The following is a 23,598-nucleotide window of genomic DNA, read 5'->3' as shown; positions in this document are numbered from 1 at the left end:
TCCATTTTGTAAAACCTTGTGCTGCATGTTTGTGAAATGAAATTTCAAGGTCAGAAAACATCACTCAATATTTTCAGATACAACAGAGAATTCGGATCTCAAAAAGTAGTTTTTCGGCTGCAACAGGTTCAAACAATTGAAATACTGCTTCTATCACGGACCACCGCTACCACGGCACATCGGCCGTGTGGTAGAGGACCGGACGGACCATCGCTACCACGGCACATCGGCCGTGCAAATGTGGGCTGAAATAGTGTCATATCAAAAGTGTCCTTCCTGTAGCGCCATTGCCAAGCAGAATGATGAAGATGAATGATGATGACTGATGAATGGTGAATGCGTGAAAGGTTGGGAGTTCTTATGCTGACGATAATCGCTATTCAAGATGCCAGGTTGTGTGCTGGTTGAGCGACAAAATTAGACAAACATTGGATGCAGTAACAAAACTCTATGTTTATGTTCTGCTTCTGTCCGCAGTGAACAACGTTAGGCGAAAGGTAGCTTTAAAAAGCAACATACGCGTATAAAGAGCATGATAAAGATACGTGCAGAAAATGTCATGGGCATACCAAAAAACCCATGATTCGAGCTCACCATTCCACCATGCACACGGTAGTAAGGTGATAGGATAGGGCAGTTTGAATAATTTATTATTATGATATACATGTTAATGTAAATGTCCGCACATCGAAACATTGCCGGCATTCACGCGTTTAGTTTGCAAATGATTGGAAATGTTTGGTTTCCAAATGTTTGTAAACTAAACTCAATGTTTCCAAATGCTTTTTGCTCAAGCCTGCTGACTTCTACCCAACCGTATTGACTTTTGCTTAGCCGTGGTGTATTTTGTTTTACCTTGCTGACCTTTGCTTAGCGCTGCTGACTTTTGCTCAGTGCTTTTGACCTTTGCTTGACCCTGCTGACTCTTGCTCAATGCTGCTGACTTTTGCTTAACCCTGCTGGCGATGAGCGAAGCTTGAAAGCTCGATTTTTGTCAGTATAGCCATTGCTTGCCTTTTAATGTGAATCAGGTATTACCTCCTGATATACTGTAAGTCACGTATTGTCAGAATAAGAGCTCCCAACTCGTAACGCCGAAAAACCATGATATCGGGTTCTTATGAATGTCATGATATCAGGTTCCTAGGAGGGGTCGTTAGGAAAGCAGGCGAAAAGAAGTAGAACACATGGATTGGGATAGCGTATTACACATATCTGCAAACTTGACACAAAATCCATACATTGATAGGTGCGATGTCTTCAGTTGATAGACGTAAGCATTTTTCTCATGGAGACCGCTCTCGATTTCCTTGCCCGATGATTTTGTCAAAATGGCGTGAAGATCAACGCTACCAGGCACGCATTGATACCATGACTTCCAAGTGTGCAGGTAATCTTATCGTTTCCAGACACGTCTGCCATGTGTTAACCGTCAGATGAAAATCGTTATGGAGACGCTTATTTTCTCGATCGTTCATCACTGCATGAGCGCGCAGGGATCATATGGCGCGACACGGATCGCCGGCGTGCGGAAGATCGTCAACCTCCGTACGCGAGCGGTCAAAGGTCGCAGACGCCGCGATCACATCTCAGATGTTATCAAGAGGCTCGGCCCGCTGCACGCGGCTGAATTAGCCGAGCGACACGCCGTATGCGCAGTCCAGCGAGCTATCAGGACCGGAGCTCCGAGTACATCGGCAAAACCATCGGTACAGTAGCTCACGAACGACACGGGTGCAGCGCCCGAAGCGCAGACCGCGTTGCACGATTTCGAGCCCCAGCTGGAGCAGGCAGGCGCCGACTGTACGTCGGAGGGGTCACCGTGCTGAACCGTGCAAATATTGGTCCGCATGTGCCAGTGGCCGGTGGAGACTTGAAAACGTGCGATCCTGTTTAGACGCCACTGAAAAGTTCATGTGTGCATTTGGCGCTTCGGTCGAGTGTTACCTAGGTATTTATCCTCAACGTCTATCTTTATTGACGCGCCGGCTGAAAAGTCCACATGGTTAGAGTTACTTGACAAATGCAAATCTGAATCTGAACCCGAATACTTTGAAAGGTCGCGCACGCCAACCAGAAGGTTTCAGGCCACGGCTAACCGTTGTACAGTTATTACAGGGCAAAGTTTAGCCTCCTGACCAAGAAAAGAATATGAAACCAGTCACGCAAAAGATACTGCGACTGTCTACGTACTTAGTTCTCTACATTTACGGAAGGATGAGCTATAAAGCGAGTATGCATGCTTTATAACACGCTATAAAGAGAATGCAAAGCCGCCATCTATGGGCCAATTGCCTTGAGCGTCAAAGCTGTGTTAATTTTTCTTTGTCAAGTTTCAGAAACCTTCGCTTAGGTATCTTTCCCTCATCATAAAATAATCAGCAGCTCCATGATGGTCCTAAAATTGAGTCGCTGTGGGATGCGTCACGTCCTGCCTCAGCACGACTCAAACGTTGTTGGGCACTGAGCACAGGCGCCTACCGTGCGCTGGCCGCCCTCCCTTCCCCTCGCTTTGGGCGATACACACGCCCTGCACCGCCGTTACCAGCACCGCCTCCACCTCCGCCGCGCCGCCAGCCGGCCGGCCCAGTTTGAGAACCCCGCGGGCCGGCCCCAGGTATGCGGCGGCGGCGCCGGCCGCCGCCGCCCGGCAGTCGGCGGCGTCTCGGGCAGCAGACGTGGAGCGCTCGCGGTGACAGCCGGCCTCGGATCGCGGCGCAGTGCGACGCGGCGAGTCGTGTGGCGAGGCGAGGCGAGGCGGCGGCGCGCCGCGAGTTCGCCGCGGAGCACCGGCTGGAGCGTCGACGGTAAGGGAAGCTCGTCTAGTCGCCGCACCCCGCTGGGTCATCGCTCCCGCCGGGCCGGCGACCGCGCGCGCCGCATTTAATAACCTTGGTGCCGGCCGTGGCGGGCGCCGGCGAAAGGGCTGTAGAGGGTACCCCGCCCGGCGGTGCGGTCCAGCCACGCGGGACCACTACGGTGCCCTGCTGTCCTCGGCGCGGCGGCTTTTGCGGCGCGGCTGGTTTTTACTTCTACTCAGCGCCCGAGAAAGATGGCTGGCGAGTGTTTTGTGCAGCCGACTGCTCATACAATATGGCTGCCTTGGCGCCCCAGCATAACGAGCTCAAAAACACGTCGTTCTCAGGCGCTGTGGTCTCACCTCGCCGGTGCATTAGCTGCCTGACGTTCGGAGCCTGGCGCGCCCGAGTCGCGCCCTTGGGGCGGTAATGATGCGGGCTGGAGTCAGCCGAGCCACGCTCTTCATGCCGTGAGTCATGCCGCTCGAAACGCAAGGCTAGCTTCTTCAGATGGGGGAGGAGCGGAGAGGGCGTCTGGAATATGCCTGCGCGCTGTCACGGGGTGGTACAGCTGTTGGGAGAGGGAGGGGCATGTGGGGGAGGGGCGTGACCCCTCATTCGTCGTGAAAGATAGCGTTCGCTTCGTGGCGATGCGTGGACATAATCTTCTTCGAAAAGGGGTTTGACCACCCCAGCCTTTTGAACGCTCCCTCTTCCTTGGATGCGATAGAGGTCGGCATCACGGGGTGTCAGGGTCCACGGGTATCCCGTTGCTTGACAAAGTTTAGCATTTATCGTGCGGTGATCATGGAAAGAATCCAACAACAGGCTAGGCCTTCTCACCATTGAGAAGGTTCTTTTGCTCGTGGGTGCCACAGCGATGTGTGGCGATTGGTCGAACTTTTAAAGGCGGGCTGCTGGCGAAGAGCATCAGACTTGCTGCAGAGCCGGATTTGGGTTGTCATACTGCGGTTGGTTCCCACCAGTGCAAGACCGCTTGGAAGCAGCTGATTCAGGGAAACACTAAAGCTTCTTCGCTGGCGTCGGTGACTTCTTTCCTCGAGTAACGGTTTTATCCCATGTGTGGGACCAGGCGAATGCTCATGACGCATGGCTAAGTGGAAATGTATGCCATGGTCGGTGATGACAAGAGACGTTGTCGCAGCGAATAACGAACATAACTCCTGTGAAGACTAGAGAGGCCTCCTTGCGGGACGGCGCGCACCATGTTTATATAATTTGGAAATCACTCATGGTTTGCCAGCCTCTCGTCGATCTGTTTGCTTGTCGAGACCAAACGTAGCGCTTGTGTGAAATGCATGTGAGAATTGATCGGGCGTTTGTTAGCCTTGGCGGGTACGCCTCACTTTGGAGTCACCTTCATAAGGCTTTTAGATTAGGAAAACAGCTGGCTCTATAGTTCATAGATACTGGGCTGAGACACAATCATAACCGTCCGGGGCTTGACTCGCACACTCCCACCCCACAGAACGGTTCCCACGGAAACGGCGGCACGACTTATGTCGTGTATCTGTGCGTGAAATATCTTCCCTGTCGTTGCTCTTGAATGACTTTTCTGTGGAATGACTTCCTCGTGCGGGTTAAGCAATCCAGACCGAAAAGTAACTAGATGGCTAACCACCACGTGTTCATTTTTAAAAATATTCCGGCTGGTTTGGGTAACACAAAAATAGCATTGCGTTGGAGCGCCCGCGTCTTTTTCTGCTGTGAAGCTGTCTGGTATTTCCATGCTCACAAGGGGAGCCATGAAATTGTTCTATGCCCGTTGGTTCCCATGAGGTTTGTGATGGTAGTTCATTTGCAGAGCCTGGCTAACTCCGCATTCGTTCTCCAGACCACCTCTGTCATATTTCTGAAGCTCAATAAGGTATTTCCGCATAATACGCAGGCATAGCATTACGGAACTTTGGCTACCAGAATGTGCCGGGATATGAGATCGCTTCTGACACACACCGAGATCCTGAAAGAATGGGCCGACCAACTTATTCTTTGGTTTTACTTCAACCCCTGACTCGTTTTCGGCAGCAGGTAGTCCAAACCAAAAAAATAAATATATCGTGTAAGAACTGGTTCCGTCGCCGTGTGACCACCAGCATGGTTTGGGATAACGGGCACCTGCGGACACCGAGCCAGCGATGTTTTACGGGCGCTGGCACCGTTGCCCGCCTTCTGAGTATTTAACACAGAAGAACATTGCTTGGTACGATTGAGGCTCCGGGATCGCCGCGCATGCGCCACTATTGCACCGCCGCTACTGCTTAACATCCAGCTGCGGCGACGTTATGGCGAAATATTTGAGCGTGCTTCATTTGCTAGTTTGGACGTTCCCCATTTCTCTGCTTCAAGTACCGCAGAGGTATGAGCTTGTGATGTGTTCAAGATAAGCCAGAGTGGTTTATGCCACGTCTTGAAATCAGTGCTGACAATTTGCCTGAATCATCGCCGTTGGGTGGGACAGGCCCAGCTGCCAGCCCTGACGAGAAGACAGCCTAGTAACATCGCATCACCGAGACAGACTGAAGGCGGATGTTTGGCGAGATACGGCCCGGGCTCTGCCCGGAGCTGAGGGCGATCGTCCAAGAGCCGCGGCCGGATCCATCAGGACTCGGGGAGACTTCGTTGCTGGGCAGAACACTAACCCGGACCGCGTTTAATGCCCGTCGGTCACCTACAACATAACCAGCTCCGCGCAACCAAACCTGGGGCAGGTACTTGCGTCCACTTACGATGCAAAACGTCAGGGGACCCTTCCCGTAATGCCTTAGAATATTTCAGAGACTCATTCTTAGCGCGGTACTCGCACTCCACGGCTACTGTCATACCATGTTCCTGCTGACAGTAATCCTCTTGTTAAGACTCGATGAACTTCGTTCAAAAGTCATGCCCGTCAGCGGACTCGTGAAGGCTTGTGATTTTGTTTTCATCGGCCTGCAATGCAACGGCACCGGGCAGCAGGCCGGTGGTGACGGCATTGCAGGTGGTGACGTCACCAGCAGGTGACGGCATTGCCGCCCCTCAAGATATGGAGAGAGAGAGAGAGAGCGAGAGAGAGAGAGGGGGGGGGAGGGGAGAGAGGAAGGGAGCGAGAGAGGAAGGGAAAGGGAGAGAAAAGGCGCGTCAACGAAATCATCATCTTCGCAGAGCCGCTGACTTTCCCGTGGTTATGGGCGAATGGCACTAAACAAAGCTGCTCTGGCAACACTGCCAGGCCGAGCAGCTGTCAGTGGCAAAATAATAAAATTCTGCTGAACTTGTGGAGAGGATGTGTACCAGTCGTCTCACCTGTTCTACCATAGCATTCACTCATGTTTTTGGTGCAGTTGGCAGATTATTGGACGTCTTTAACGCAGAGGTGTGGCCAGAGGGATGCATATCGCGTTCTGTGATCTTGGAAAAATCGTTAAAATGTCATAAAAATATACCTCAGTACTTGCCTTACATTTTCTCATCAGTTAAGATCTCCCACTTTGATTCAGATTTACACCGGTCTCTAAGGAAGTGTCATCTGGCATTACAACAGACGGTATAGCTTTCGTGACACACCATTTTTAATAATCCTGCGTGATCGGCTTAAGTTTCACTCTAAAATTCATCACGCCTAGTCTTAAAGACTTAAAAATAGCATCCGTCCTTCAACCCAGAATTGCGTGACTGAACAAAAGACTTGTTTATTGCAAGCGATGCCGTCCAATAAGCTGAAGAACTACGGAGACCAAACTGAACAAGTTAGGGATTAATAGGTCATAGTTTGAGAGCTGAAACAAATTTGGCATTCAATGAACGCCTAAAATCAGCGGTGATAACGTGCGTTCTCAATGAAAAGAATCTTATGTTGTTTTATTCCTGATGCAACTGTCTTCTCCTTGAATGCCATTACTCTCCTTGAGAACGATTAGTGCGGCTTTGAGGGCGAGGATCCGTGAAAGATGAGAGGACTGGGTGTATGTGTCAACAACACGGAGCGATACAACTGGAATATTTGTCGGCGAGATTATGGAGCACACTATGCGCAATGCCACTCACAATCTCAGCTTGGAATGAGCTTTAACATCACACCTTGAGCGCATGAAGCCCAGTGTGACGAGAAGAAAGTCAATCCCACGAAGCACCGCAACCCCCCCCCCCCCCCCACGTCGCTGAGAGCCCGACACCGCTCGGGCGTTACTCTCGCGTTACGGCACCTACCGCCGCCTGCCGCCGTCGAACCCGCGAGTCGGCAAGCCGTTCGCCGGCCGCGTTACGACAGAGCGTCGCGACGAGCTGCGGCCGATCTGGGCTGCCGGCTTCCCAGCCGGGGTGCCCACGACAGCGCGCCGGGCGCGGAGGGCGCGTCGGCGCCAGCCGCCGGCGGCGCTGTCGGTGTCGTCGAGCGGGCGGAGGGGGAGGGGGGGGGGGGCGTGGCGAGGGGGCGGGCGTGACTGGTGGGCCGGAGCGCGGGGCGACACCGCACCGGCTGTTGTCGCCGGCGGCGCCGCTGTGGTGCCTCGCCACATAATGGTGCAGGAGATACGGGGGAGGGGGAGGCACGTGGTCGGAGGGGGTGGGGTGGAGGTGGGGAGGGGGTGGGTGGAAACCAGCGAGCTGAGCTCCATTCCATTGGGTGTGGTGTCTGAATTCCCAACTTGTGACCTTCGCTTATCAGGCGGCCGAAATGGAAGGCTTAAAGTCTTAAGTAAAGCCCCTTGTAGTTACGCGAGCACCAGTGAGAAGTAGGCGGGCCGAAAACTTTTGGCGATGCGAGAAGCACAGTGCTTTTGCATCATGAAATCCATGCCTGGCTTGTAAACGCGCTGGCATATTGCGCACTGAAAACAAAAGCTCGCTTCGTCATCGCGCACTGCCAAAGCTTTCAGGGAGCACTTGGCTTCTCCTGCTACCGTGCGTTTATGTCCAGGCAGTGCAATGCCACTGTCTAATGGGAGTGCGGGACCAGCGGCGAGTGTCTCGCACTCATCCCTCCTCCCCTCCCCCCCCCCCCGCCCAGCTGACCAGCAGCAGAACGCGCTGAGGCATCCATGACACTCGTAGTTTGCGGGGCTCAGGAGTGCGGCGAGGTGTATGAGTTAACCTTGGGAGAGAGTTGAACCATGTCCCTTGGAGGGGAGCTGAACCATGTCCAATCTGCGGTGAGCCCGCTGGCAGGGTGTAGGTCGAGCACGCATGGGCGGTGCCTTTGGGAGCACGACACAGCTGACAGAACGGCCCGCCGCGCTATCGTAGAGTGCATGTGAACTGTTGAAGAGTGTCTTGCGGTACCTCCGTGAGGTGGAGTTACTGTAGTGAGGAGCATGCAAAGCGAGCAATGCTTTCGCTTTGATGAACATCCCTGTTGAAAGTACTTTGCAGCCTGATTTTTTAGCTTAGATAAGCATGTTGCTCGTCTGCGTATTTCGGTTCCTGATCACATAGCTTCACATGCAGATCACATAGCTTCACATAGATCACATAGCTTTTTTCACATGCAGATATGCGTAGCGTATATGACCCCTTTTGCTACCTGAATTGTGAGGCAAGTATTGCTCAGGGTTGTCACTTCATGCACAGTGAGCTCTCAGTTATTGCATAATCGTCATTAAGAGCTGCGGTGATTCTCGCAACCAGTAAGTGCATGCAACAAAACAATATTTCATCTCGGCCACGTATCACTTATCTGCTTTGCTGGGAGACACCCTATGATTATTATTCTCATTCATCGCCCACAAATGGCCGTCTCAAGTCCAATGCTGCATCTGCATGGACCCTACCCATTACGTTCAAGTGGTCATGACCCAGTAAGAGACCTGTGTGCCGTTATGTGTGTTGAGTATGCATGAAACGTTCATGAAATGTTAGTGTCAGACACGACAAAAGCTATATAAGCTAATTGATGTAACGTTGCACCCAACATGCGGTGTGGAGACGGTGTGGCACCATACGTTGGTTCGTTCGTTGCCGCTTTTGATGGAATTAACAGTGGAGAGCCGTTGGAGAGCACACTGGTTCCTCTGAGAGCATATATATATATATATATATATATATATATATATATATATATATATGAACATGCATTATTTGCCTTGTCATCGAACGAATGTCATACGCAGGCATATAGAAAGCTAATGTAACCGGTTATCTCCAAAACTGTTGTCACCGATATCAACTACGACGAAATTGGTTCTGGCGTTAAGGGATTCCTCCTCGGATTGGAATCGGAGAGGACACAAAGGTGTGCCGTGTTGCTAAGAGTCTTAAGTCAGAATCAATGCCACGCGCTGCGAATCAACGCTAGAATCGACTCTGCCGAAGCAGAATCAAGCACAAGTATATTTACCACACCGAGCCCCTCCAGCGCTCTCCATCAGCGCTGATCTGGTGAATTGACAAGCACCTGCGACCCCAGTGAGCTCTTCTCGAGGGCCTGCGGCGGTCGCCTGGGTTGGCTCTGTCATGACACACGCCGCCGCGACGTGCGGGTCTCGCCCTCATCCCGCCGGCTGCCCCGCACAGCAGACGCCGCGCTGACGTCACCCGGTCACGCGACGGCCTCTGCGTCACGCCTGGCCTACGCGCGGGCGCATCCAACAGCAAACAACAGTGTGTTGAATAGGTTGCTGGGCCTCCAGGATTGGAGAGCGGCGGAACTAAGGAAGACGTTTCGACTAGCAACGCTGTCGGGGCGCTATTGAGAAACTGTCTGACCAGGATATGCGTCACACAGTGACTGTTCTGTGGAGTTGGTGATGACGGTTGAGAGCGAGAGCAAGTTGACCACTTTCATTATGTCACTCATTGCGTTCACAATGTCACAGGCCACTCACCAGGGCGAAGGGCCCCGGTTTCCTCTCAGAGTGTCAGTGTGTCTGTTACTAGTTGAAAAGCATCCACTGGTCATGTAGCATCCCTGGTGAATGACAGGGTAACGATACGGTCTTCCGCGGTCGGTCCTCCGACTATCCGACGCGACCACACGTCCGTGGTCTGTGACTGGCCTACAGTCTGGCAGTCTGGTCAGTCTGTCTGCCGGAAGTCTAGCCTCGCACGCATGGCCGCCCGGCGCCGGCAGAGACGCGCTGGTTCTTGTCTGGTGAGCCGCGGCGTCACCGCCGCCCCCCCCCCCCCCCCACCTGCCCCGGGAGCCAGACGGTCACCCGGCACTTCTCGCTCGGCGCGTCCCCGGACTCCGCTCCGCGGTGAGCCCGCTCCAGCCGGCCGGGGACCGGCGCGGCCCGGGCCGGTGTGTCAGGTCGGGTCGGTGGCGGCGCGAGCGGAATGCGACGGCCCCCGGCCGGTCTTCGAGCGCCACCGGTTCGGCTGGCCCGCGGCCGGCGCCGGCCGCCTCGTGCGCTGACCCACTTCCCGCCAGAGCCGGCCAACTACGCCCGGCCGTAAGGGCGTTGTCGCGCCGGCGATCGGCGGCGGAAGCGACCCTGCGGACGGCGGCAGATAGACGCGTGCGCCCCAATCGCAGTTCGGCCCGCAAACAGGTTCGGCGGCTGGCCGCGCGCGGAGGACGGCCGCGGCGGGGGTGCTGGTGCGGGCAGCTTCGGTGGCCGGCAGACAAATTGGCTTCACTGGGGGGGGGGGGGGGGGGAGGGGGATGTGAAATGAACTGGTGAACAGGAGGGCGCGCGGCTTGCTGTCTGGACCGAGAGCCACGGCGATGTTTGTTTTGCCGACTCGTGTTTTGCACCTTAACACTTGTCGAGGTTCGTTGTCGAGCGGTATTGCAGCCCGCAAGCGTCGGAGATCCAGAGACGTAGCCAGGTCTCCGCCCGGGAGAAGTGCCAATTGGCGAAGAGGAGCCTCTACATCCAAAGGGGCCCTGTAATCGTCGCTTGGGCACTATTCATTCTGGAGACTTTGCATACTCGAGAGCCAATTTTGATGGCGCGGGCCTCGTCTGTTATCGTTAAAGGTGCCTTACGGGTGCCTTAGACTGCCAAAATACTGGGGTCGTCGCACCAGGAGGTGCGACGACTTCAGTGCGACGACCCCTCCACCTGAGGGGTAGAGGGCCGTGGTCCCAAAAGCGTCTCCCTTGACCACGCCACTGATGTGACCTGGCCTGCCCACACGTGCTAGCAGCAGATCCATTTTGCATTGGCGAGGGTTGCAAGGGTCTGGAGATCACGGGTGCAGTATTGTTCCAAAACTCAAGGACCGAAACCCGCTCGTACATGGAGTCTTCCAATGGACAACCGCGCCGCTCGTGCTGAGCTTTCACAAAACGCCGACGGCCGTGACCTGCCGCTCCTGCTCCCAAAGCTCCACTGGGGGGCAACGCCACCCACGACGGCGGCGTGCGGTCACAAAGCCGAGGGAAGCTGGCCACCATGACTCGTGCCGATCGTGTCAGTGCAGCGGACTTTCACAGGCGGCCGCACTGGCCGCGCCGCCAGCCCCGGGTGGCGGCGCGGTCCGCGGCGCCGCCGGACTGAGAGCGCCGCGGCGGCGTCTTTCTGTAGCGTGCGAGCGCGCCGGCCCAGGTTCGCAGGCGGCCGGCGGGTCCGTCAGCGGAAATCAGCACGACGGCGGCACGACGCCCGGTGAATGGCATTGTCGCGCCGCCGCTGGGAAGGCGCGAGGAAATACCGGCCGCGCCGCTGTCGGCCGCCCGGCCGTCGGACGGCGGGTGCTAGCGCTGGGAGCTTCTTCGGGGTACATTTTGAGTTGAAAATGAATAAGAGGGTGTTGTAAATGGCGCCAGGCGCTTTTCCGGCGTAAGGGCACGATAAAAAACGTTTTAGCATGTGAAGTTACCGTCTTTTTCTCCGTGGGTAGCCTCTATGTCTGACCCTGCAGCAGTGGTATGTCATGGCGTATTGGAGAGATTCAAAACACAACACTCGTCGAAGTGAGCATACGACCTTGTTTCCTAGTCAACGCTTCATCATGCATTCTAGAATACCGATCTTATCCCGGGTAAGCTGCAGGCGCAATGAATGGGCTCAAGTGCCCCTGGCGGGAGTCCTACCCGAGCGCTCGTGATTCCCTGAATAGGGGTCCCCGAGCGGACAAAGTCGCGCATGCCGCTCCTGGACGGACATGCATCAGAGCCGCAGTTTGACAGCCACCAGAGGCTTATGTATTAACCTCCCCACCGCCAGACCTGCGCGCCTCGAAGCCTCTCCAGCTGGCTGGATGAATCTAAATATGCGTGAGTCTGATGGTACGAAAATAGCGTGTAAGTCGTGTGCAGTGTGCATGTCTTAAATTGCGAGATAAGCCCTTGGCGTGAAACGCGGCATGCGCTTATGACTTGTTATTAACCTGGTGCTGGCTCAAACAGGATGACGTGCTAACCTCCGCACCACCCGCTTACACGCACTTTATCCCCCAGACCTAATCGTCTTATCTTTGCTAGGATGTGGTCGTACGTTGAGCCAATATCGCTGTAACCGCCATGATCGCGTACCGATAGCCTAGTGTTTACGCGGCTCGTCCAGAAAACCAAAGGTGCGGGTTCAATTTCCGCGGCACATACCATACCGTCCAGGGATGAGAGGAACGCGATGTCATATGGCCTCAGCAGCTTAGTGCGTGGTAAAGTCCCAATAACCCACTATGACCATGTCAGCTTCACCTCTATGGCCATGTCAACGAAAGTAATAAATTTCCGGGTTCATTTCGTGTCTAAATGCGGCACGCCTACTGCGATGCGCTTGAGACGCTGATATAAAAAGCGCATTATAGCTACTGTGTGTGCCGTTAAGTAATAATTTGGCGCAAATGAGTGGAAAGCTAAAAACAAAATGGTGGTCGGATGTGTCCAAGGACTTGGAAGATTGAAGCCCTTTCATGGGCCATCTACTTTTGACTGAACACCAGTTGCCTTGCTTGATTAGTCAAGTACCTTGCTTAGTGCTCATTTGAGTGCAGTTCCGATACTTGAATTCGACAACCGTCGGTGAGGGAAATGACAAAGCTGTCTGTTTATCATGTGCACTTCATTCTTCCATGCTTCGATGTTTTAATGACATCTTACCAAACCCCGCGGATATCGCTTCCGCGTCAGACTTCTGAACAGGAGTGCAAGGCCTAAAGTGATCTCCAGTCACTGCTTCGGAGGCACTGCGCGTGTGCTTCTAATGCTTCTCACGCCAATATGTCCGGACGAGTGGCGGGCGGGTTTGAGGAGGTGAAAACCCGACCTATGACCCACCACACCGGGGCCGTGATTTATCACCAGTTAAGCAGCGGGAACCGCCGCCATCGATGGCCGCCTCTCCTTTTCAACGGCCAACAAGGAACGGAAACGGAGGCGGCGCTGCGTTGGATGCCTGGGCCGCAGCTACCGACCGTCAAAAGTAATGACAGTTTTTGTTGGTGTTCCAGATGCGAGCAGTTAGTGACGTCGGCAGTGCCTAGTGACGTCAGCAAACTTAGTGACGTCATCAGCGCAGACATGGAGTACGATAAGGTGAGTTTGCCATGCGGTGGCAGTGTGGCTGCGAGAGCAGAAGCGGGGCGGGGTCGGAGGTGGACGGCCCTCCTCCCCGTCATAAGTGCGATCTAACGTTGGGCGGTACATGGGCGGTGTTGAATAAAGCGCACTTGCTGTTTCATTCTCTAAACTTAAAAATCACGGTTTTGTGAGGCAACGCTGCTGCTCTCTGAACTGAACCGACCGCGGACATCGCTGGGCCGGCTGTGGTAGGAAAGGACGAGCGAGATTTCACCGACTGGCAGGTTTTGTTCGACCCAAGACTGTTGCAGATTCGGTACATGACTGCATTGGACCATCGTGTCACTTATGGAGCGTCCTTCGTTCTCATCCTGGCATGATTTCATTCAGCTGACTGCTGGTGCCATTACGTGGCGTAATTTAGTTGAAAGGTATCACGTGATGACGTCATACCGTGATGAGCTCACTAACAACGGCGGCAGATGTCAGCTGTTGGAGGAGAGGCCTGATGCGCTTACGTTAGCCGGCAAACGACGTATTTCATGTTGTGACTAATTACCAACCATAGCCAATGCCTTGCGAAAGATGAGCGCCACAGTGCAGTGGCGTAATTCGCAATTCTCCGCTGCGGTTTCATTCATTCTCAAGACTGTGACAGCTTGCACATGCAAGGCCTAAGGGTCAGTGTTCTTGGAGCCGGTGCTGGCCCGCGTGCCGACCGTGCTGGTGCCCGGCCTCTCCAGGGTTGGCCGGATCTGCGAGCATTTCGCATGCTGCCCACCGGCGTTGAGTACTCAACATTGGATCTATCATACTTGACGTGAGCAAGACACGCTCTGAGATCCTGCTTTGCATGGGCGCCATATGACCATCGTAGTCGGTGTGTCCCAAAACCCAAATCATCATCATCATCCTGCTTTTCCGGCAGTGAGTCGAGATGTCTTTTCTAGCAATCATCAAGGTAGCCGATAAAACCAATGCTTTCTTGACTAGGTCGCTTAAACAGTACCTTTTGGTATAATGGAAGCCGCTTACTTACAGCATAAAATCTCCCATCTCACAATGTGTCCTATGTCAAGAGAGTCTGAAATCATGACACCTAGACACCTAGACACCATGCCACCTAGACACCATAGACACCTAGAAGCACGCCTGGTAAAAGACTCCCTCCGAAATCGTGCAGTTGTAGAGTTCACGGGAATCAGCAGTGAGATGTTACGACCCAGGCAGGCATTGGACGTTCCCCGACGACACTGATCTATTATCATCCTCAAGTTGGGTTGGTGTCATCCCAGGGTTGTAAATTATTCGGCACGTGACGTCACCCACTTAAGTACCCCACGTACAAGAAAAGACTTAGGCAAAACTTTTAAAGCTTGACAAATAACTCGGTTCTGGCGACAGACACTGGGAGGGGATTACGTACATCCAAAACGCCATTTTAAGCCAGCTCCTTCTCGTACACTGTCTTGTTGTTACATAATGTTACAGTTTACTAGGTATGACTGTTGCCCCCTCGCCTCCGCCGCCACCTCCCAGCCTCGCTTTCTACTTGCTGCAGCGCTGCTTCTCGGCTCGTCTCTGCGGCCGTGATCTCAGATGCGCTGCCCAGAACGGGTGGCGCGCGAAGCAGACCATGCCATTTTGGAAATCCGGGAGACCAGCCATTCATTCATGTACCTGTCAACGGCGCGTGTAGGCATCGCGAGAACATGCAAGCCGTTTTCAACAGATCCAACACGTAATAAGTTCGGTCGTTGGACTGCGCCACTCCTAAACACCTACGAGGCGGCAGTATCACTTCGTCACTAGCGACGCCCTCAAACCTCCCCGGATCCACCTCCTGGACGCGCCTTTGCGCGCGCACGTGCTTCTTGGGCTGGCGCACCTGCGGTGCGGAGATGGCGCGGCCCGGTCGGAGGCATTGGTAGTCAGGCGAGTGCGTCAGTGGCAGTTTCTCCTCGCGAGCCGCCGTTAGCCGGCAGTAAAATGGGGTCGAGGTACGTCGGTCAGACGGGAAGGACAGCGGCTGTGGACAGTCAGATCGTTTTCCCTGGCCAACGGCAGTGTTTCTGCGCACACAAGCGAGTGGCGGTGTTGCAAAACCTGCAGAAGCAGGCGGTGGGATGCGCGCATGGCGGCAAGTATATCGTGTCGGGAATGAGCGCTTTGCTTGACAGAAATGGATGAATCTCGCAGTTCCTAAGTGTTGAAACTGTATTGCACAGGCGTAAGCTGTGCTGCAGGACATGCATGCGAGCCCCTCAAGATTTGAGAACCTCACACGTTGTAGGTAAAGGCTTATGCAAAACACAATCTGCTCGCACCGGGACAATGCGACCGAACCGTTAGGCTCCTGTTCATCATGACTGAGTGCAGTAACGGGTGTTACCAAAAACCCACCAGCAGTTAGGCATTCATCCAACGGTGTTCTTTTCAACTTATGCTTTGCCCATTTTCCAAAGACGATTTATATGGCGCATGACTTCCTGGACAAATGAGACCAGCAGCAGCATCTCCTATACAGTAGACGAGGGCTGATGGTTATGGCACGAGGATGACTCGGTTTATTGGCCGAATGCCAAGCGCCGATGCCATTCCAATAGATGATAAATGACCACTGCCAATTTGTCATCGTCGCTTCAGCCATTATTCACTTCTGTGGTTTGTTACGCTTTTATAAACAAGGTTTGAGTTTATGGTTAAGGATATGCCTACCATGAACACGCTCTTAAATTCATATTTGCTTTCTGTGAGGTTCCATCACATGCCTTACCAGCAATGCTGTCTTTACTATTTGCTGAAAAGGCGTAAGAACTTTTCGCTCCAGTGATTTGCGAAATGACAGACTCGTGATCATGTCATGTCCATTTTAAAGCTGCATTCGCTCATGTCCGTGTCCGTGGCCCAGAGCCGGCGTCGAGTGCATAATTGTTCAAGACTGGAGGTCGGAGAAGCTCATCTCAGGCCGGAAAGCATCCCAGGATGCTACAATGCAGAAGGATACTCACCTTTTATCTCTTGACGAAAGTTTTATGCGCTCTTCTTGTCCCTGGCCAAATCACCGGTCCGCACCGCCACCAGCAGACAGCACCATCACCGCCGGTCCACACCACCACCACCGGCTCGGACCACCACAAGCGGCCGGCACCACCACCAGCGGGCCGCACCACCACCAGCGGTCCGGCACCACCACCAGCGGCCGGCACCACCACCAGCGGCCTGCACCATCACCAGCGGCCTGCACCACCACCAGCGGCCGGCACCACCACCAGCGGCCTGCACCATCACCAGCGGCCTGCACCACCACCAGCGGCCTGCATCATCACCAGCGGGCCTGCACCACCACCAGCGGCCGGCACCACCACCACCGGCTCGCGCCACCACCAGCGGCCGGCACCACCACCACCGGCTCGCACCTCCACCAGCGGCCGGCACCACCACCAGCGGCCGGTACCATCACCAGCGGGCCGCACCAGACCCGTGCCACCCCAGCGTCCCCTCCCGTGCTGCGGATGATCCCGGTTGGGCGCCCGACCGTGGCAGCCACCCGCGCGCGGAAGGTCGCGGGGCAGGCGGGGGGGGGGGGGGGTCACGGTCCCCGCTGGTAGGGGCACAATCGGAGCGGAAGTCGACCGAGACGTCGGCGACCAGAATAGGGAGCGGATAGGAGCAAGCTTGAATGCCCTTTTTCTCTGATCTACCCTCTAGAACCACTGGGAACGTAGCGCGTTGGCAAGACGGATGTCCCCAACATATCCTTCGGCATTTTGTGGAACAAGAGCAGCTTGCGTCTTCTCTCAAAGTATCTGTTACAAGGTTGTGGAAAATAATTATACTAAATAGGTAAACATTTTACAAAAGACTTCAAGTTGTATTCCTTTTGTGTATAAAACGCCTGAATTAGCTGAAAGAAATCAACTTTATTGCCCATCACAAACGGAGGAAAACGCTGTCGTGTCCCCTCGCTGGTAGGTGAGAGCACGCCTTAAACCAAACGCCACAACGGAGCTTGGTCGGGACCAATCAAAAGTATGGCTGAAGGAACTGGGTCACCATATCTACAGCTCACCTTTTCTTCTTCATCTTCGACGCAGGACTGGGTGACACGACAATGAGTAGGACCTCGCCTCGTCACTGGCCCACACCAATGCTAGCTGTGATCGACTTATTTAGGCTCTGCTGAGTAAGCAGTTTGTGTTGTCCCAGTCTTCCAAATTTAAGCGTCAAAACGTCCAGCGGTGAACTGTAGCACTTTTTCATCGGTGGCGGGCTGTCCGGCACACGAAACCAGAGGAGTTAGGGGCATTAACTCTGGTGATGGTTTTGACGGGCTGGTAATCATCATTCTTGGCACCGGCCACTTTCAGTTATATCTTCATGGTGCATCACATCACTATCGAACTCATTTAAACGGTGCCAAAAAACGGGGTGCTAATTGCTGTATAGATGTACTCTACTATTCTAATTTAGTTTATTTCACATTTCTTAGCAGGGAGCAACGTGGCTTTGCCACTCAGTCCAAATATTTCTCCTCGTCGTTTTTGCCGCGGCTGGGCAGGGGGGGGGGGGCGCTCCTTGTCGTCTATTCATAGATATTTGTGTAGGCATAAAAAAGATAACGAAAAATTATCTCGCAGTCGCTTAACCGATGCAGCATAACGTACACTACGTCCAAGCTGTGAATTGAGCCTCTGGTTTGAGGAGGAATGCTACCAAAATACTCGCACTCCACTGCACGAATTCGTGTCCGTCTACTTCCCAGCCTTTGGGACCTCCCCATGCCGTTGCACTGCTGCTCATGCGCAATGTACGTCTCTGCTCCGGTCTCTGAAGATCTCATGTCTCCATCCAATCTCGCCCTCCCCACCTCCCGTTCGCGCCTTTCTCCACTTGCATCACTTGCAAAGGCCACTGCAGCCCGCACCGCAGAGCCAGCCGCCTGGGAGTCGGAGCCCACATCAGCACCAACCTTGGTCAGCCGCCTCCTGTCTGCAATCAGCTGGTGTTTTCACTGACCCAGAACCGGTGGGTGTATCGTTGCACGTCTGCAGCCATTGCGTCTCGCCGTGCAGCCAGACGCACGGCGGCCGCGACCGGGGTGCGAGGCGGGGCCACGAGCAGGGGACAGGGGTGGAGACCGTGGTTATTCCAGTTACTCATGGGTATTCCGGCCAGACGTGGGTACTCCAGCCGGACATGGGTATTCCGGTCAAACTTGTGTGCCAAAGGGGCGACATGAGCTAGACATAGGAACGGAGACGTGGTTATTCCAGTCACCCTTGAGTATTCCGGTCAGACGTGGGGAGCAAAAGGGGGGGGGGGGGGGAGGGGGAGACCTTCAGGCTCCCATCCTGCAGCCATTTTCACTCAGATTTTCCGGAGAATTTTAGTGGGTTTGAAATCCGAACTGCGCTCCGCGACCATTTGTCATATAGTAGCCAGGAAGAAGTTGGATACTGCTACATGTAGTTTCAGAATTGCCAAGCTGATGGCCAAATTATATGATGTTTGGTGTGCGCACACTACATGCCAAAATTTGATCATGAAATTGTACTGCCTGACATTGTACTGAATTTGTACTGTAATTGTACTTCAATTAGACCTTACGATGATACGTAACATGACTGTAGTCAAACGTGGACCCAAGTGATTCCACAAGTGGTGCAAAGTGGCGTCGCTGTCATCGCACCGAACGAGCTCACTCGACTCATCAGGAAACCCCGCGGCTCTGGGCTCTTCCGTTGGACGGATTCTCCCAGCGGGCAGTCAGTTCGGCAGCGTAACGGTAGCAACGGAAGATTGGGCTCACAGGAAATGACATCCTTTGTTTGAGGTCAGTGTAGTGGTTAGGCACACTTGCATGTTGAGGCTCTTCGGAAATGTGCCGTCCGGTCTTCAGACTTGACTGGGCGTGCGTACGTCCCTTGACTTGAGATGAACAGAAGAGAGGAGCAATCTCTTGTCACTCCTCGTCGGGCAGTTACTGGGCGTAGCATGCCTAATTGTACAGCAACTCAACCTGAACTTCTAGTTCACAAAGCACCTCATACCACTGCACTTCCTCTGTTTTCTCTGTTTGTAGCAGAAACCTAACAGACCCATTTAGAATCTGAAACGATTAAATACTTGTAGGAAAACAATGCATCATATGCCCTTCGCGTGCAAAACTGAAGGGACAGATGACCATTATTTGTACAAAGAAGTTGTAAAAAAACAACCCCCAACTAATTCTTATTTTACAACAGACATTACTTCATAATGGCCTTGATAAAAGAGCCATCATACCAAAAAACAGCCAAAAGAGCCTCTGTGAGCTGCTCTTAATAACTTTGGACGCCGGTCACGGCGGGTGATGGGCGCCGGTCGCGGCGGGTGATGGGCGGCGTTTGCGGCGGATGAGGTCGGCTCCTGAGCGGCAGCGTCATGGTTCACGGCGCATGACATTCCGCCACGCAACGGCATGAGTCAACGGAGCAGCTGGTGCCGCCGGGCCGGGGACAGGCTACGGCGAGGCGGCTGAGGACTGGGAGGGTGCCGTGTGCGGGTGGTGTAGCGAACGAGGGACAGGCTGTGGTGAGGCTGCTGAGGAGGGTGGAGGATGCCGTGTGCGGGTGGTGTAGCGAACGAGGGACATGCTGTGGTAAAGCTGCCGAGGAGGGTGGAGGATGCCGTGTGCGGGTGACGCAGGGACAGGCTGTGGCGAGGCTACTGAGGAGGGTGGAGGGTGCCGCCTGCGGGTGGTGCAGCGACGGAGGGACAGGCTGTGGCGAGGCTGCTGAGGAGAGTGGAGGGTGCCGTGTGCGGGTGATGCAGTGACAGGCTGTGGCGAGGCTACTGAGGCGTGTGGAGGGTGCCGTGTGCGGGTGATGCAGGGACAGGCTGTGGTAAGGCTACTGAGGAGAGTGGAGGGTGCCGTGTGCGGGTGATGCGGGGACAGGCTGTGGTGAGGCTACTGAGGAGGGTGGAGGGTGCCGTGTATGGGTGGTGCAGCGACCGAGGGACAGGCTGTGGCGAGGCTGCTGAGGGGAGTGGAGGGTGCCGTGTGCGGGTGTTGCAGAGACCGAGGGACAGGCTGTGGTGAAGCTGCTGAGGAGGGCGGAGGATGTCGTGTGCGGATGATGCAGGGACAGGCTGTGGCGAGGCTACTGAGGCGTGTGGAGGGTGCCGTGTGCGGGTGGTGCAGGGACAGGCTGTGGTGAGGCTACTGAGGAGGGTGGAGGGTGCCGTGTGCGGGTGATGCAGGGACAGGCTGTGGTGAGGCTACTGAGGCGTGTGGAGGGTGCCGTGTGCGGGTGATGCAGCGACCGAGGGACAGGCTGTGGTGAGGCTACTGAGGAGGGTGGAGGGTGCCGTGTGCGGGTGATGCAGGGACAGGCTGTGGTGAGGCTACTGAGGCGTGTGGAGGGTGCCGTGTGCGGGTGATGCAGGGACAGGCTGTGGTGAGGCTACTGAGGAGGGTGGAGGGTGCCGTGTGCGGGGTGCTGCAGGGACAGGCTGTGGTGAGGCTACTGAGGAGGGTGGAGGGTGCCGTGTGCGGGTGATGCAGGGACAGGCTGTGGTGAGGCTACTGAGGAGGGTGGAGGGTGCCGTGTATGGGTGGTGCAGCGACCGAGTGGTTGAAAAGTGGATTATTGCGCGACCAGGGAGGAAACTTGTAGATGTGGTCGCAGGTATAGATGAAAAAACTGTTGGAGCAGAAGCCCCACCGTTCCGAAAACAAACATGGTCGGAGCTGTCTAATTTACATTCAAAGCCTGAGACACTGCATCATAAGTAGTATTTAAATAATGTTGTGTTTTCGGTTATCAGTGCTGTAAGACTGATCGCCCTTGCTTGCATTTCAGTCATGTCCATGCGACACAAATAGATGCACACATTGGCATAATCCCAACTATGGTAAGTTTCATTCGTACAGTCTTTTTTTCTAAAAATGGTGCGGATGTCACAGTACGAAAACGGCGAAACGGAAAACCGCAGTTTGGCTGAATGAAACAGAGAAAAATTTTAGTTTGGTTTTAACTCGGTTTGTCTTGACTCTATTCACGAAAAATGTCTTGGTTTCACCGGCTGGGCCTACGGCCAATCTGGCCTGTCACGCTGTTGACGGTCTTCTTTGCTGCAACTGTTTCTCGCAATGTCGTTTACGAATATTTCAGCCAAACAAAAAAGTTCAGTTTGCCAAAAGATGTGCTATGATATTTACAACCTATTTCCGACGCCACCCGCTCGAGCAGATGCACTTCCCCGGCAAGATTTGGAATCAGCAAAATTTGACCTGTCTCATCGGTCTAGTGCGGGAAACAGACCTGCAGTTTCACAATAGCTGTGAGACTGAGTCCGAACCGCGTCTCGATCTCGACAAACCGGTGTCGCGGTGGCATGCAACCGACGCCGTGTGACAAAGGAGAGAACGACCGATTGCACCAGCAGAAGTGTTTGTCGAAACGTACACCCAGTCACGTTTGCCCGAACACAATGCACGGATCCACTGTTTTTTGCTTTGTATTATTTTTTGGTTTGGTATTTTTAACAGCTTGTTAGATCTTGGCAACGATAGAAAATAAAGACGCTTAACAATACACATGGGGCTGATGATTGTGCGGTCAATGAAACACGAAGTGAGCTCAACACGGCCTAGCCCACCGTGGCACCGGTAATCGATCTAGGAACTGATAATGGCGCGTTTTTTTATACACGTTGTCACTACCACCAAAAACATGAATAACCCTAAGCTTGTAGACTTCGGCAATTTAACTGGCTGGACCCTGCCACGTCCAAGGGCAGTTAGTTCTTATCAATATCATGCGTAGCTTTATGCGCGAATATAGCGGGTATATGGGTCTGCAGTAATTAGACATGTTATCATCTCAGAGACGACAATGGCGTCACATTTCCTGACCACGACAATTGCCATTCCGTGATCGCCGAGCCAAGCATTCTTGCGAAAGCATCGTTGAAATAATAAAAATATAAGGACAAGTTTGCAGACACGCGACGAAATTTTGACAGCCAGGTTTGCGTGCTACAACGGGCCTCAAATCGGTCGTCAGCCCTCCGTCGCGACACGAACACCGTATATCAGTGCATGCTGTGCGTGCTGCACTCATTAAAGGAGCGGCATTCCGGCACTTTGATGGCACGTTTGCGCGGCCTTCCAAGCGGGGCGTGTGCCGTTCGGTTTGTTTTAACATCGATACACCGACTCTGATGCTGTCTTCCTCGTTCCACACCTCAAAAGGCGTCTTACTAGGGCTATCAAAAACCTCACCGAATGTTGGACAGAGACGTATCGAACGTTCAAGTCAAACATTCAAACATGCGATAAAACAAAGAAAAAATGGTGTCAGTGAGGTTGTGGTATTTTCGGTAGTGCGCAGAGGGCTGTACGAGCTCCGAGTTATGCGGTCTTGGAGATGCGGCGAGAACTGTTCACTAGAGAAGTCATCTGTGTTCTACCTGCCACAGTTTCGTCCAGGAATGCGTCGTATAGTGCTCTGCGTTGCTTGGCTACCCTGGCGAGTACTGTGCGTTGCGTGGCTAACTTGGCGAGTGATGTGCGTTGCTTGGTTAGCTGGGCGACGCACGTTAACACCACTGGTCGTCATCTCACATGTTAAGTGGTCTCATCAAGCTCTACATGTCTTGCGCGGGATGCGTTTAGGTCACTGCGTATTTGTGTCAGCAATACTTCCCCAAACTACGCCACTCTGCTCTGAAATTGAGCGCATGTTAGCACCACACATAGAATGAAATGGCATCTGTTTTGCTACGTATGTCTGCCTTTTACCCAGCTTTCCGTGGTTTGCCTATCTCTATTCTCCAGCCCCTGTCCGGACGGCTTTGGACAGCGGTTAGCGAGTTTTTTTGGCAGTCGGATAGCGCGAAGAGTGCGATTTCCTCTCTGCTGATTCAACCATCTGGACATCATTAAATAGGCACAAGAACTCCACCAATAACAATCAGGTACCAAATATCTCATGTCTCTTTCCGCGGTCACGGCGATGCCCCCTCCCCCCCCCCTCCGTCGAGGCACTGGTCAGCGGCAGCCTCCCGCGCTCCCCCTTCCCCTCCGTCCAGGTACCGGTTTGCGGCAGCCTGCCGCACTCCCCCTCCTCTCCGTTCAGGCACCGGTCTGCGGCAGCCTCCCGCGCTCCCCCCTCCCTCCGTTCAAGCACCGGTCTGCGGCAGCCTCCCGGGCTTCCCCTCCCTCCGTTCAAGCACCGGTCTGTGGCAGCCTCCCGCGCTCCCCTCCCCCCTCACTCCGTTCAAGCACCGGTCTGCGGCAGCCTCCCGGGCTTCCCCCCTCCCTCCGTTCAAGCACCGGTCTGTGGCAGCCTCCCGCGCTCCCCTCCCCCCCTCACTCCGTTCAGGCACCGGTCTGCGGCAGCCTCC

The 23,598-nt window shown here is 54.2% G+C and overlaps 1 protein-coding gene across 4 annotated transcripts in view; it reads left to right on the top strand.

Moving 5' to 3' along the window:
- The first annotated feature begins 2,670 nt into the window (after window positions 1–2,670).
- Window positions 2,671–23,598, top strand: part of Myo10A (unconventional myosin 10A) — a 200,843-nt gene continuing 179,915 nt past the window's right edge. For all 4 annotated transcript variants that reach the window (XM_037238515.1, XM_037238516.1, XM_037238517.1 and 1 more), the window contains exons 1-2: window positions 2,671–2,807; window positions 13,134–13,218. In XM_037238515.1, the coding sequence (XP_037094410.1) occupies window positions 13,204–13,218 (15 nt within the window). In that variant the 5' untranslated portion in view covers window positions 2,671–2,807; window positions 13,134–13,203. The remainder of the gene's footprint in view (window positions 2,808–13,133; window positions 13,219–23,598) is intronic.

This window comes from Pollicipes pollicipes, unplaced genomic scaffold (genome assembly GCF_011947565.3).
Source record: "Pollicipes pollicipes isolate AB1234 unplaced genomic scaffold, Ppol_2.1 Scaffold_7262;HRSCAF=8765_pilon_pilon_pilon, whole genome shotgun sequence".
NCBI lineage: Eukaryota > Metazoa > Arthropoda > Thecostraca > Pollicipedomorpha > Pollicipedidae > Pollicipes > Pollicipes pollicipes.
The sequence above is the reverse complement of the archived record's forward strand: the minus strand, read 5'-3'. Positions and strand labels throughout refer to the sequence as shown.